General features: G+C 28.4%; 1 protein-coding gene across 2 annotated transcripts; it reads left to right on the top strand.

The window, feature by feature from the left end:
• The first annotated feature begins 14,893 nt into the window (after positions 1–14,893).
• On the top strand, positions 14,894–16,318 carry LOC145091581 (cytochrome c oxidase subunit 5C-1). Of its 2 annotated transcripts, none has more exons than XM_079029329.1 (2): positions 14,894–15,045; positions 15,827–16,318. In XM_079029329.1, exon 2 carries the CDS (start codon positions 15,835–15,837, stop codon positions 16,024–16,026), a length of 192 nt encoding a protein of 63 aa, XP_078885455.1. In that variant the 5' UTR covers positions 14,894–15,045; positions 15,827–15,834; the 3' UTR covers positions 16,027–16,318. The 2 variants fall into 2 exon arrangements, with proteins under 2 accessions (XP_078885455.1, XP_078885454.1); XM_079029328.1 differs by having other exon boundaries at positions 14,894–15,049.
• The last annotated feature ends 691 nt before the right edge of the window (positions 16,319–17,009 follow it).

Genomic DNA, 17,009 nt, shown 5'->3' with positions numbered 1-17,009 from the left:
CTGTAAAAAGTTTAATGACTAAATGTGAACAAACTTCCTCTTGTATTATGTTTTAACAAATTATTTATTTTTATTAAATTGTAACAACATTTGTTGATGAAGAAATCTATGAAATAAAAAAAAAACCCTGAAAATATATTTAAAAAAAAAACAAAAAACCAAAACCGAAATAAAAAACCAATGGTTTGAGATTTTCCAAAATAAAAAATCAAAATTTCCAATCTGATTTTGGTTTTACAAAAAAATGAACCATTCTCATTTATGTGAATTATGACCATTGGTTTGGCATGCGAAATTTGTGACATCCCATGAATATGTAGTTACAACATCGTCTGAACTCGTAATTCATAGTAAGGGGTTAGAGTATCATCGCATGAATACGTAGTTACAACATCGCTTGAACTTGTAATTCATCACCTACAGGTTATGGGCCTGCTGGTGTTTCCACTGGGTTATCTAGAATAGTCTGTGGTCACCATCTATACTCTGGTAGATGACTACATCGCCACATTGTTGGTTAAGGTTATGGTATCTCCTTTCATCCCATCACGTATTCGTTATCATCTATTTACCTAATTATCATCACCTTTCTATCATCACCTATCTCTCATCATTTTATTTTATCACACACCAACTATTTCATCTACCCATGTTTCATCCGCAACATATTTGTAGATATAAAATAAATATACCGTTTAAATCTTTTAAAACATGTATAAAATCGTTCATCCAGCATAGACAACAAGTATTCAAATAATATGCACACATAGCATGTAATTTATATAAAATACTTCATATATATGTGTAAGATGAAAGTAACTATATATACCATAAAAATACCATAAATGCTTCCTAACTTCGAACCCCAAGGTTTACTCTACTAAAGCTTCATATTCTCGGCTCTCTGAACCTAGAAGGGTCCAGATCTATCACACCAAAACGCTCAAGATAGCTCTTCCTCTCACTCTACACACTCAAGCTCGCTAGGGTTCTCACTTATGGGAAAGGTAGTCGCAATTGAAGGCCATAAGTGCCTTTAAATATGGCTCGGGCCCAAAGATTTCGGGTTTCTGCCAATAGCGCGGACTCATCAAGTCGCCTCACCGACTCTTCGAGTCCATTCATTAATCCGAGTCATCAGTCGCGACCTTACTCGACGAGTTGAGGCGTCAACTCGTCGAGTCTCTCTTCTTAACTCAAAAGAAAAATACTTAAATTACGATACCTGGAAATCCGGATGTTACATTTTGTTTTTTTATTTCATAGATTTCTTCATCAATAAATGTTGCTACAATTAAACAAAAATAAATAATTTTGCTAAAACATAATACAATAGGAAGTTTGTTCACATTTAGTCATTGAACTTTTTAGAGGGAAACAAACTTTCGATTTTGTTCACATTTAGTCACTAAACTTTTTTTCGTTATCTATTTGCCACTAAACTATTGAAACTATTCACATTTTACCCTTATGACCAGTAACAGCTGGTCATAAGGGTAAAATGTGAATAGTTTCAATAGTTCAATGGCAAATAGATAACAAAAAAAAGTTTAGTGACTAAATGTGACAAAAGTCAAAAGTTCGTTACCCTTTCAAGTCATTATCCATTTAATTTTTAGCATTTGAGAAGTAGTGGTTGTGTACTATTTTAATAGGGTTTAGTTTGAAAAAAAAAACATAAAAAAATAAAAGATAAAAATGAAACAACCAATCATAATTCACATAACCATTTTCTATTTCCTCTATCTTCTCGCCACCTCTTTGGCGACACATTTTTGGCGAGTTTGTTAGCAAAAGATAAGGAATGGGTAATAGTTTATTAGCGAGGGAAGTGGCGAGGCTTAGCACCTCCCACACCTTTAAGCCTTACTTAGCACATACAATTTTAATTAGTCGGGCCAAAGTCACCGTAAAATTTTAATTTTAAAACCGAATTATTTTTTTTAAAAATTAATTAGGTAATTATATTTATAATTTTATTGCAATATCCACAACAAAATGATAGGTTTTTCATGTTTTTCATGTTATTTGGTTGATTTTACAACAAAACTATAAATATAACAACATAATTGAGAAAAAAAAACTCGGTTATAATGACTTTCTAGCAATTTGCCTTTTTTAAAAAACAATTATTGTCATTGGTTAAGGTTAAATAATATAATCAAACTAAATAGATAGTGATTTTTACTTTGAGGTGTAATATCAATGAAAGTAACAATAGTAACAAGAGTGATACATTCCTTAAATTGAATATGATAAGATAAAACAAAAAGTAATGTCCCTAGGTTATATTGTTAACCATTTGGGTTGTAACGTGGAAGATATGATAGATAACATATTGATCAATGTTCAAATTCTAATACTACTCAGTTCTTGTGGTTATGGAGGTTCGTCTGCAGTGACTCCATGACATTAGGCATAACTTCATGTTCACAATGGGGTATTAGTCGTACGCGAAAGCTGGCCTGAAAACCCTGTTTAGGGACGTTTCATTTCCAAAAAAAAATAAAATAATAACGACCGTGTACTAAGAGATATAACTTGTGTGAACTCTTATGTAATGATAGGATATTGAGAGACTAATTTACATAATAGGGTTGTAGATGAAATGTGGTTACTATACAAATTGTTTTCTGACAATATCACAATTTGTGTATAATAATGTGACTCCAGACATGAGGCATAGCTTCATGTTCGCAACGGGGGATTAATCGGTACGTGAAAACTGGTCTGAAAACCATCGTTAGGGAAGTTTCATTTCCAAAAAATTAATTACGATCATGTACTAAGAGATATGACTTGTGTGATCTTCTTATGTAATGATAGTTCATTGATAGACTAATTTACATAATAGGTTTGTAGATGAAAATGTGGTTATGATACAAATTGTTTTTCTGACAATATCACAATTTGTGTATAATAATGTGGAAACCTAATTTATAGACGATAAGAACATTGACATCATCGTATTTAATTAAGACTTTTCATATAAAAGATATTGATTAACTTAAGTTAATTAGAAAGGTTTAAAAAAACCAATGACCCTAATTAATGAATTGCATAACTTCATCCCGATCTATCTTTCTAAAACTCAAACGTATATATAATACATGTTTCATTAGTTCATTGGTTAAATACATATTAAATAAGATAATTGATGTTGAAAAAAATTATTCTATAGTAATCTAAATTTCACCTATTAAAATCTATAAATACCCTGGATAGACTTTCAATATCTCATAGTCATCTGTGTTTTGTATCCCTAAAATTGGTTTATTTGAGTAATTAATGATGAAGTCTTTTGGTCTTCTAGTTTTTGTGATGGTCATGTTGACCATGCTAGCGGGGAATGTATATTCACAATCCAGAAAGTGTGACATTCGTGATATTGATGATTGCTTTTTAGCATTAGAAAGATCTAATATATCACCAACTGAAAAAATGTTGTGATCAATTTAGACAACATATAGATTGTATTTGTTTTACAAACAATACTACTTCAAAATAGGTGTCAGTGTTCGTAATGGATGTCATATTGATTGGAATGACATTTTGTCCCTTATTCTCTAAATAATTTATTTGAGGAGCAAGAAAACCTTAATGTTTGCATAGAGATCATATATAAATAAACTAGTTTATAACCCGTGGGAACCACAGTTACAAAATTAATTAAACTTTTATAGTAAAAACTAAAAATTATTAATCAATTATTTTAAATAAACTATTAATTTAAGAGATATTTTTATTAGTTATGTGAAATTATAATCGTTGATTCAAATAAATATGTAAAATTAACTTTTAATATATATTAGATAATTTTTATTTGTGAATTAATGAAAACAATAATATAAAATTTAAAATAGAGAATAAATACATTGGCAAATAGCATCACATTAATGAGGAGGTCTAATAAATTTAAAATAAAGAACTAATAGATTGACAAGTGGCAACACATTAATTAAAATGTCTAATATGATGACACATGGCAAAAGAACTACTCCTTTATTAGTATACTAGTTTATAACCCGTGAGAACCACGGTTAGAAAACTAATTAAACTTTCTAAATAAAAACTCAAAACTATTAATTAATAATTTTAAATAACTTATTAATTAAAATATATTTTTTTGTTATATATAAAATTATAATCGTTGATTCAAATAAATACGTAAAATATATTATCTTATAATTTGTATAAATTTTATTTTATTATAATTTGTATAAACTTTATTTTATTTTTATTCTAATATTATTAATATTAATTTAATGTAATTAAAATATGATTTAAATTTTGAAATTTGAAATTTGAAATGGAGAATTAATAGATTGACAAGTATCATGATATTAATTACAAGTGTCAATAGATTGACAAGTGTCATGATATTAATTACAATGCCTAATATTGTGACACATGGCAAAAGAACTACTCTTTTATTAGATAGGGAGACTAGGTTATAACCCACGGGAACCACGGTTATAAAATAAATTAAATATTTATAAAAAAACTTATAATTACTAATCAATTATTATAAATAAATTATTAATTAAGATATATATTTTTGTATTTGTATAAAATTATAATCGTTGTTTTAAATAAAAATGTGAAATATATTTTGAAGATATATAGCAGACAATATTTATTTGTGAAGTAATGAAGAAAAATAACGTTAAATTCGTGAATATTCAGTGCAGATGAGGTAAATATTTGTATATATATTGAGTATATTGTACAGTTGTTTTATTTGAAAATTTAAAAATTACATTGTAAAAATGAATAGGTGTTATGCATGGATTTAGTATATTTGACGGAATTGCATAAAGGTGACGTGATTGTTTGAAATTAAATTTATTGAATAACGGTTATTGTAATAAATTAGGCAATAGATATTACAAATCAATTTTTTGTTGACGTGTTTCATCTATGTAAAAAGGGAGGAGTGAATTAATGGAAATGTAATTAATGAGAAAAAACCGAAGACTGACAAGTGGCAAATAATTAATTTCAAGTTCTAATTGATTGACACGTGGCAAATTTGCTACTCTTTTATTAGGTAAGGAGACGAATGAATGAATAAATTTTATGTTCATAAGAGAATACAAATCCATGATTTTTCTTTTCAAGTTTCTTAGTTGAAATAATATTCCTCATATTAGACGTTACTTTCAGTTTTCCCTTTCCATGATTGCTTGTAAGTACTTTAGTTTGATGATTTGATTCGTGTGGATAGTGCATGCCCCCCTTACAAACACACAAACATTCTTTTCATTTTTCATATGCAAAAACAATTAAATTTTAAGAAAACAACCATATGGACCTAAATTATTTCCCAAATATACAAAACATATGTAAATGAAAGTGTTATAGAAAAAAAGACGAATTTAATAAACAATAATTGTCTTAAATCAAAACATAATATAAAACGTTGTTAAGATTGAGATGTAACTTAAAATTATAGGATTATATGTAAGATCATAACATCATACAACAATCAATCCAATCCAATTTTTCTTAATTTGGTATTTAGTGTCCTAAATTGTAAAGTCTAAAATAAACATAGAAAATTCATCTCACATATTTGTTCAATAATCCAAAACGTAGTCTTAAAATTTGTTTTTTTCTACTTGAAATTGAACCTCAAAATTTGTCAATTGAGCTCAAAAATTAAACAGCATATGGCCGCATATAACCTCAATATTGTTGTTGAAAAATATAAGTTTTCTTTTAATATAGTATCATGTTTTTATTTCATTCCATATGGTAGAAACGTTTTATGAAAAAAAAAATTATACTATATAAATGGATAATGGTATCAATGCATCATTTGTTTTCCGTCTTGTATAATTATATTAGATGGTTAGATTTACAAATTAATATATATATATATATATATATATATATATATATATATATATATATATTTATATATATATATATATATATATATATATATATATATATATAGGGTTAGGTTCATATGAGACAGTCTAATTTTGTGAGACCGTGAGACGCATTTTTTTATTTTTTTTATTTTTATTTTTATTTTTTTTAGTTAATTCAAGTTCCGAAAATAATATTTAAAAAAAGAATTTTTTGATTTTTCCATTTATTTTGCATTTTAAAATTATTTTTAGAATATATACAGTGTAATATTCTATTTAGAATATTTCACGTATTTTTCAAAAAAAATAGAATTTTATTTTATTTTTTTTAGTTAATTCAAGTTCCGAAAATAATATTTAAAAAAAGAATTTTTAGATTTTTCCATTTATTTTGCATTTTAAAATTATATTTTAGAATATGTTAGTGTAATATTCTATTTAGAATATTTCACGTATTTTTCAAAAAAAAAAAAAAACGGGATTTTTTTTTATTTTTTTTAGTTAATTCAAGTTCCGAAAATAATATTTAAAAAAAGAATTTTTGGATTTTTCCATTTATTTTGCATTTTAAAATTATTTTTAGATTTGGTCTCACGGTCTCACAAAATTAGAATGATCTCAAATGAACCTGAACATATATATATATATATATATATATATATATATATATATATATATATATATATATATATATATATTAAAGATATTAAAGTTATGAATAATAAATTTCTTAAGTATTTGACAAGATTGGTCCCTAAAGTTACGTATGTTTGCTCATTTTTTTTTTGTCACTTTTGGTCCTCCAACTTATGTTGGTTTTAAAAAAACTACATACACCCTTCACCTTTATGCTTTTATTCACAAACAACCCTCTCACTTTCGTTTGAATTTTTCATAATCCTCGCATTTTGTTACATATTATTAGTATTTAGTCTTTTAGTAGAAATGGTCCCTCATTATTATTATTATTATTATTATTATTATTATTATTATTATTATTATTATTGTTAGACAAAATTACACGATTGGTCCCTGTGGTTTACCAGATTTAACACATTGAGGACAACGATGAAAACCGAAATCACTTTTTTACTCCTAATCTTATTTTTTTTATTAATTTATATTTCTCTTTTTGGATTTAAAATAATGTTTTATTTATTAGAAAATACTCATCCAATACCATAAAGCCACCCACCAGCTGTCATCACCACCACCACCGATAAAATTACATAAATGGTCCATATGGTTTACCCGTCATCACAAATTCAGTCCCTAGTACCTTAAAAGACCAAATTACACCCATATTAACGGACAAAAAACAACGGTCTATATTTTTCGGATTGGTTTTCCGGCCGCTGTCATACATAACAATAAAGTTCAATTTGTGAGACAATTTCTTTATTTTCCTCATTTATTGCAAGAAATAATGATTTAGATTTCTTTACTTATGTAATTAGATGGCATTTTATATCTTCCTTTACTAGATTATCTCAATGCAATTCAACATGCTACTTTACTTTACAAAGCAATACTTTCCGCCCCCAACAACGCCGTGGAATCTTTTCTAGTTATAATTGTGCTAATCAGTTTTTAAAGTTTTTTTTCTCACCATTTGTTTTTACAACTTAATTTTTTTATTTTGTTTTACAAGTTTTCGCCATTAGTTTTATACATTTATTATTTATTTCGTTTTACATGTTTTTCATTGTTTGTTTTTTCTAATTTCATTTTTGCAATGTTTTGAATGCTTTTTAAAATCTATTTTTACAACAACTTCTTTTGTACTTAGTTTTCATGTTTTTTTTTCTAAATCTACTTTTCTAAATTCATTTTTATATGTTTTTTCAAGTCATCTCGAGGCTTCAAACGCATCTAAGCAATTGACAGTTATTTTTATAAATTCAAATACTTACTTCGCATATAGATGCCAATTAACTAAATAAAACTATTGATCGAAGTGATAATATTATAATTACTAATTTCCCATGTATCCAATAATATTATATAACTAAATTATGACACACGTAAAACAAAGAGGAACATATAAAAAATACATATAAAGGTATAAAAAGTTGGTACATTTATAATAATAATAAAAAATAAAGTAACAGAAACAGACTTAATGTTATTGATAACACTGAAATGTCCGAAAAAAAACAAGGAAACACTTAAATATTGTAATACCCAAAATTTGAGGAGCAACTTTGGGTATAAATCACCTTTTTGGGATTGGACACGACGTGTTGGAGGCACCAACACGACGTGTCAAGATAAGAAAAGACGCGGGTCTCATTAAGAGCAACACGACGTGTTGGTCACTGGAAATGAAACCCTAATCTTTCGGGTTTTGCTCCCTATTTCAAGGAATGAGATAGTTAGGGTTTGTTCACCCTCAGCCCTCCATCATCCCTCAAGCCTTGAATGAAACCCTAATCATATCTCCCTCTCATTTATGAGCTAGTGTGGTGTTTTTAGAGCCAAAGAAAGAAGAAATTGAAAGAAGGAAGGCAAGATCCAGCAAGCAAGTCCCTCATCTTTCAGTTTGGCACCACCACTACCACCACCTTTGACACCAGTTGACCTCACCACTGTCACCTCCATCACTTATACCACTGCCACATCTGTCACCACCTCTTCTGCCACCAACTGTCATAATCATTTATGATTACTAAGTTTGTGAACAGACATATATGTATAATCATTTATGATCAAACATATACGTATAAACATGCATAATCATATATGATTATACCTCTCTACCATATAATCATGTATGATTAGGCATACCCTGTAGCTGCCGATACGCTGGAGCGTTAGAGCGGCAAATGGCAAATATGTGGCTGAGGTTGAATCTCAAGATCTCTACTTTTTTTTTTAATCTCAAGTGAATTGTCCCCTATATATATATATATATATATATATATATATATATATATATATATGGGACGGTTCACTTGAGATAAAAAAGTAAAGATCTTGAGATTCAACCTCAGCCACATATATATATATATATATATATATATATATATATATATATATATATATATATATATATATAGGGGTAAGATTCGTTGAGAACTTATAGTTTTCCGAGAACCCGAGAACTAAAAGTGGAGCGTTGGATCAAAATTAACTCATTAAGAACATGATCGTCATCTTATCAATCCCATTTAATGTTTAAATTTTGGTGTTATTGGAAATATTAATAAAAAAGTCTGAAAACTAGCATAATAAATCAAATTTTTTGATTTTTTTAATAAAAATAATAAGTTTCATTTTTTTTAAATGTAGATTTTTAATTTTTTTAGAAAACATGAATTTTTTTTAAAATATATTTTTTTTATAAAAGCTGTAGTTTTTTAAAACCAATAAATTTTTAGAAACCACAAAATATTTAAAAAACTCAAATATTAAAAAAACTATAATTACTTTAACCAAATTATTTAACGTTTTAGGAAGATAAATGCATATTTTTTCATAACAAACCCATGTTTATTAACTAATATATAAACATAATAGTACAAATAGTTTATTTGATATAAAAATAAAATATAAAAAATAAAAAATGCTACAAAGGTTTAAAGTGATATCATTTCTCCGTGTCAAGATTTTCATATTTTTTTTTTCAATTTATCACTTTCGCCTATTCAATATATTCCACAAATTCTTCCAAATCTACAAGAAAATTTAAAAAAAATGATTAATGTTAGAACACTCACAAAAATGTGTGTGTGTGTGTGTGTGTGTGTATATATATATATATATATATATATATATATATATTATGTAAGATTCAAATGTGAATTACATGTGATTTATATGTGAATTACATATGATTTATATATGAATTACATCTGATTTACATGTGAATCACATGTAATTCATATATGATTTACATGTGAATTACATGTGATTCATATGTGAATTACATGTGAATCACATGTAATTCATATGTGATTCACTTGTGATTTAGATGTGAATCACATGTAATTCATGTGCGATTCACTTGTGATATACATGTGATTTATATGTAAATTACATGTTAATCACACGTAATTCATATGTGATTCACGTGTGATTTACATATGAATCACATGTAATTTATATGTCCTTCATTTATGATTTACATGTGAATTACATGTGATTTATATGTGAGTTGCACATGAATCACTTGTAATTCATATGTGATTCACTTGTGATTTACATGTGAATCACATGTGATTTACTTGTGAATCACATATACTTTATATGTAAATTACATGTAATTCATATGTGAATTACTTGTGATTCATATGTGAATTACATTTGATTTATATGTGAATTACATGTAATTTACATGTGAATCACATGTAATTCATATGTGAATTACATATATTTCATAGTTTTGATAATTAGAAATATCAACATGAAATTTGATAATGTGTAGATAATAAAAAACTTAACTGAAAGCATTTTAAGTCAGGGGAGGGGTAATATTGGATCTATATGTAGGAAAAGTATTCGAAGTACATCACCGTGAAGTCATGTCTTCATAGGAGATGAAAGTATTCTCTTTATTACCTATTGAACAAAAGCATAAGAAACATGAGTGTTTTCTCAAAATCTTATATTGATTAAGGCCATGTGATATGAATAATTAGTAGTTCTTACCGGAAAAACAAAACTAAAAGAATCGACTGGAAAGCGGGGCATATTTGCATGACACAGATAATACATGCATTACTCTCTCAAACAGACTTAGTGAATGGAGCAAGACATTTTGCTAGCTTCACCATTGTTTCATAAGCCACATCATTAACCATGGGCGATTGCATTAATGGATTCACAAACTTGACCTGAAATATAATCAGAAGTGAATTAGAATTTAGAAAGATAGTTTTTGATCCATGTCAATTAGATCATGAACTTCAAAATAGAAATTCATCAGAGGAATATACACAAAACTTGTTATAAAACAGAAACACCTCAAATCCAAATCATAAATTCCAAAATAGAACCCTAAAGAAGATCTTACTTGTTCAAATAGTTGTTTTATTGAATTTAAAAAACATATTAGAACAAAAAAACAGTTGTATATTATACACACTTCATGTAAAGTTTAAAAGTATACAAACTAATCCAATATTCATTTAACATTATTCATAAAAAAATAATATATACCTGTGATTCATTTATCTCATCTACATCCATAAATCACCTTCTTTTTTCAAATTCAATGACATGGATCCTTGAGAAATTCAATCTTGCCCAATTGAAAATCACCATCACCCGATACATGAACCTGATGAAAACTAGGTTAGCCACTCAATAAAATATATCAAGCCACAAAATGATAAAAAAAAACTTAAAAATATTTAAAAGAAAAAAAAAACAAATATCAGTTGATTCACTGAGAGATTGCGAGCACGAACATAACCAGTGATGAGAAGATTAACAATTGAAATTAGTAAATGACCAAGGAAAATACATGCATTACTGCAGCCATTGCCATATAATCTTCTTGCCATCTACCTTTTAGGACAACCTTCCAACATGGAAAATATCAATCCTCTAAAGACCAAATACTGTTTCAAACTAAATAAAGAGCATCATGTGATATGACACTAGTAGTAGTTACTGTTTCTTGGGTTTATTTATCTCTATTTTCCCTGTTCACAGTATTGTGAACAAAAGTATGTAGGGTACAATGAGATTAAAGCACCAAGCTCTATATTTTAGAATTTGTTTTTCTAAATGTTGTTTTAGTACTTGGGTGTAAGTAAGTTATTAACAACCCCCACCACTGGTTTGTGATTTTGTCAACATGAAGATTTCTTACATAGAGAAGGAAGTTTAGAATTACCCTTTTATTCTCAACATAAAGATTTTTTTATTGTCCTGATAGCACGTGGATGAACATGGTAGAGCCGACCTGCAAAAAATGTTATTAAGATCTTCAATCAAATATGTTTGCAGCAAGAACGCCTTTAATTAACGTTAGCAATCTTGTTTTCCTAAAATGAAATTAAAGATTTTACTAATTTTTAACAATTGAAATTTTAGGGTATACCTAAACATTTTACTAGGAAAAAAACACTTCTTAGAAAATATTCGGTGTAAAAGATTTGTTTGGATTTTACCTCATTCATACTATCCAGCTCCTAGAGAAGGTCATGCAAAACAGCAAGCCATGCCTTGTTTTCCCTAATATAATCCAAATAATTGAGGGGGGAAAGGAAAGATATATAAGATCAAATAAAATAAAAACAACATTTCTTTTCTCATTAAAAAACAAAATCAAAGCATCATATGGCTACAAATACAATACAAATATATGTAAAAATTCATCTCCATAGATGGATACCTATGTTTTATAGTATGATATGCATCAAAAAATTAAGAAACAATGAATTTTTTTAATGAAGACTTTGTGACTTCCCAAAATTTCAAGAACTTTTTTATAGAATATTACTAAACATAAAAAATTACACAATATGGAATAAATAGGGCTATAAGGCTAGCAATTATGTAACACTAATACTGGAATCTTTAATATGAATATAATATGCATAAAACATGATTTTTCCCTTGAATTATTTTCCACTCAAAAGTGTAAATTCCAAATGTATAAATAATATACATATTTAACATATACATATATAAACATCTTTAAATCACAGTTTAGCAACTCCTACATTAAGTAGGAAGTTGTTATATTATATGACGATTGATGAGCTTTCGAGCTTTTGAGTTATATCATACTGTGGTGCACATATATGGATCTCCTCCTAAATTTCTCAAAATATAACCAAAAAAATTGTTCAGAATCCTAAATTGGAATTGGTTCATCGTTCATGAAGTCAAAGTGAAGTTAACCTGTGATATTTCTCATTGAGGCATTTCATCGAACATGTTGAGTGCAAACAAATATCTATATTTTTCAATAACACAAGTGTCTATTTTTATACCTACAATAAACACAAGGATTTAACTCTTTTTAAAAACATATTGACTAAACATGTTCAACTTAACAATTAGGAAAAAGCAATTCATAAAGGTCAAACAAAGGTCAGGAATCAACAATAGAAACATATGATACCCAACTTTTGATCGACAAGAGATCATCTTCTCCGTTCAAGTCTTAAATCCACAGTGGAGGCCGAGATGAAGTCGGCGATTACGGTGTACTCCGAGGAACGAATTGATGAAGGATAAAACGATTCAAAATTAAAGCATCTTTAGTGGAGTTTTTTCTATGAAGAACGTGAGATCAAGGAGTTCAGCAACAATGAAACTTCGATCGTTGGGGGATTTCCGATTTCATATAGAATATTAATTATCGATGATGATAGTTTGATCGATTGGGATCTGGAAATCGACAATAAATGTGGTTCGTCGTTTTCTTCATGGTATTCGTGTGAGTAGAAGCAATTTCAGAATTAAAAGCACGGAATTAGATGAAGGATTAGAGACATTCGACGGAGGTGAGTCGTCGGAGGATGGATCGTAGTTTTGAGCGAGAGAGGAAAACGGGTAGGAGAGAGAGATGAAAATTTATTTTATCAGATATTAGATTTAAGAAATCATTTAATTATACTTTTGTTCCTATAATATCCTGACTGAATTAATTAAGATACACATCCTTCTTTTTTTGTCTACTTATTTACAAAAATGTCATCATGCATCTCGACCCTTCTTTTTTTTGATCCAACGTTCCACCTTTAGTTCTCGAGTTCTCGGGAAACTTTGAGTTGTCAAATGATCCTCCCTAATATATATATATATATATATATATATATATATATATATATATATATATATATAGAGAGAGAGAGAGAGAGGAGGGTGCAATTGAGAAAAAAAAGGTTGAGAATGGGGGAATCATTCTCAGCCACACATTTATTTTGCCGCAAAACACTTAAGCGTACCGTCAGAAATGGATAACGGATAAACATGTGTTTTCCAACCAAACATGTTTCCTTAAATTATGCTAATCATTACCTTAATATACACAAAAACATATTTTTTTTTTCGTTTTTTTTATTTTTAGAAAGCCATTATTATCGAAAAATTATTTTAAATATATCAAAATTCATAATTTTTTATTCTCTATAAATAGACATCCATATTGATATACTTTTAAGATAAAATAAATTTTTTTTTTTAGAGTTTCAGCTCTCGTTATTCATAAGTGAATAAAAAAAAATCTATCAGATTTTTATTACAGTATATTCTTTATTCACTTATGAATAAAACGTATGCGTAACTTTTTTTATAGTTTAAGTATCGTTCATATATGAATATGACACGCAATAAAGTTTTTTTTACTTAAAATATATTTTTTACATCATCTTTCATTATATATTATATTTATATATGAATAAAACGTATATTAATTGTCGTCATATTTTATATTCATATATGAATAAAACATTTATCAGGTTTTTGTTACAGTTAATTTGTTATTCATATATGAATAAGTAGTATAAATGATACTTAAACTATAAAAAAATTTAATTATATATTTTTATTCATAAGTGAATAACGAATGTACTGTAGCAAAAATCTGATGCATTTTTATTCACTTATGAATAACGATAGCTGAAAATATAATTTTTTTTATTTTATCTTAAAGTATATCAATATAGATGTCTATTTGTAGAGAATAAAAAATCATGAATTTTGGTATATTTAAAAATCATTTTTCGATATAAATAGCTTCTTAAAAATTAAAAAAAAAACAATGTTTTGTATATATTAAGGTAATGATTAACATAGTTTATGGAAACATATTTTGTTGGAAACACATGTGTATTCCTTATCAATTTCCGCTGGTACAACAAAGACTTATATATATATATATATATATATATATATATATATATATATATATATATATATATATATATATATATATATATATATATATACACTTTAAATGAATTCAAGGTATCATAATTTTGGAGCGACAAAATAGTTTTATGGAGGGGTATTGGTGTATATGGCATAAATTAAGGTCCTGATTTGGAACATTCAAAATTGTAAAGGACGTAGTTGCAATTTTCCATTGACTAGATACAAGCCGAGAATCTGGAGTACCATTACAAAGCGCACATCCGTAGGGCAAGTGAACGGCGAAAAAAAGCGTTACCGGAAAGTCTCATCAGCTTCATCGCCGCTGTCTTCTGTAGGTATTCCTTCCCCCATCCCTCTATTTCATCTTGTTTCTATCTCTACAAACAAAGATTCAACTTCAATCAATCAGATCTATAACAACCGTAGATTCACATGAGTTTAGGCTTTCCTTTGCTTCTTCACGCTCATACGATTTGTTTTGTTGTATAACGAATATAAACTTAAATCGATTTATTTACTTCTATGTGCTATTTGACTTGATCGATTGCTATCACAATCGTTATCGCCATTTTTCGTTGTTTATTGATAGACTTGGTAATGGATTAGGGCATTTTTCATCTTTTGCTTTAGCTCCAGTCCAAGCTATGAATTTAAATCATGGAAACAATGAAGTACGATTGGTGGGGAAAACATCTGATCTGTATAAACTCATAGCCCTTAACTTTAGGCGAGCAAACGCTAATTATAGCAATAAAAGTCTACTCATTTCATGGGTATGTCTTTGTTTTTTCGATTTGCTGTGTAAGTTATTTCAATACATTCTAAAAACTCCGTTCATTTCTCTCTATTCTATATGAGTTCTGGAATGGAAAAAGGAAAGAGTTGCAATGAGAAGAATCCATAAGATTACAAACTGTTGTATATGTGTGTCGAAATTGTTCATATTTATAGTGAATTGATCTTTTATCAGTCGATTCTTTTTAAAATCAGTGAGTTAGAGTTGCTTGTGAAGATTTGTGTGCATTTATATAAGTAACATTTATGGGCAACAGTTTCTTTAAGGTCATGGGATGATTTACTGATATTCAATGTTTGTTGGGTTTTGAGTACAGAATTAACCATGGTTGCTGGTAGGGTTGCTCATCCAGTGTTGAAAGGCCCAAGTGTGGTCAAGGAATTGATCATTGGATCAGTGCTTGGGTTAGCTTGTGGTGGTTTGTGGAAAATGCATCACTGGAATGAGCAAAGAAAAACAAGGGCATTTTATGACCTTTTGGAGAAGGGCGAGATAAGTGTGGTTGTAGAAGAATGAGGACATTTTAGTCATCATGCTATGTTTATGACCAAGGCTTTAAATCAGAGATCATACTCTGGATTTTATTTTTTAAAAATAAAGTTTTTGTTTTGGATTTGTGCACAAAAGTTGCTCTTTTGTTAAAACTCTGAAAATGTTGTTTTTCTTGATTCTTGTTGTTGAAGATGCTATTGTAACCAAATTGCTCATGTCATGGATTTACAAAAGGTGTATTCGGTAAGACATGATGGTGGTGTATTGTGTTTGGCACACATTGAACAAGGTTGGATATAGACTACTTGCTTTCACATCTCTCATATGCATAAGACTTGAATACCTTTCTCATCTTTTTCATAAAAATAGCTTAAAAGCTTGTGGGGTTGTGTTGTGGTTGCAATATCTTCTATATTCGTGTTAAAGGCCTATTGTTATGTGACAATCCGAACTGAGGACGGGTTTTTGGAGTTAGCTCACCCTCGCGGGATCGCGACCCTTTGTCCCGGCCATTGTAGCACGTGTGTCGCCCAGGGCATAAGGGGCATGATGACTTGACGTCATCCTCACCTTCCTCCGGCTTATCACCGGCAGTCTGTTCAGGTGACTTGTGAGATGTAAATCGAATATATGAACTCAAACTCATCTGTGGTTAAAAAACATTCATCCTAGTCCGTGTTTTAGTTAGTTTTGCATGGGTCGGTTTTGGAGTAAACTCGTATTCAAACTGACAAGTTTGGTTTTTTGGCTTTTGAAACTCATTGGGTTCGGTTTTCGGTTTCAACCCATGAGTTGATGGATCGGTTTGACTCAGTAAGTTATTATACCATAATTGTTATTAATATATTATTATATTAGTTATACTTCTAGTCCTAATTAAGTAATACAGTAATTATTAATGATATATTAAATGTATTAAATAAATTATATATTGTATGGGTTTTGGATTTACATACATACTGGGTTTTGGTTTTGTGGGTTGGTTACAAAATTCCAAATCGAGATTT

Source organism: Lactuca serriola, chromosome 3, assembly GCF_051521515.1.
Source record: "Lactuca serriola cultivar US96UC23 chromosome 3, Lser_US96UC23_V15, whole genome shotgun sequence".
Lineage (NCBI taxonomy): Eukaryota > Viridiplantae > Streptophyta > Magnoliopsida > Asterales > Asteraceae > Lactuca > Lactuca serriola.
Note: the sequence above shows the minus strand (reverse complement) of the source record. Positions and strands in the feature narration are given on the sequence as shown.

Bases quoted from the DNA above. Each gene is read 5' to 3' on its own strand.
- LOC145091581 (XM_079029329.1), top strand. From the start codon at position 15,835: ATGGTTGCTGGTAGGGTTGCTCATCCAGTGTTGAAAGGCCCAAGTGTG.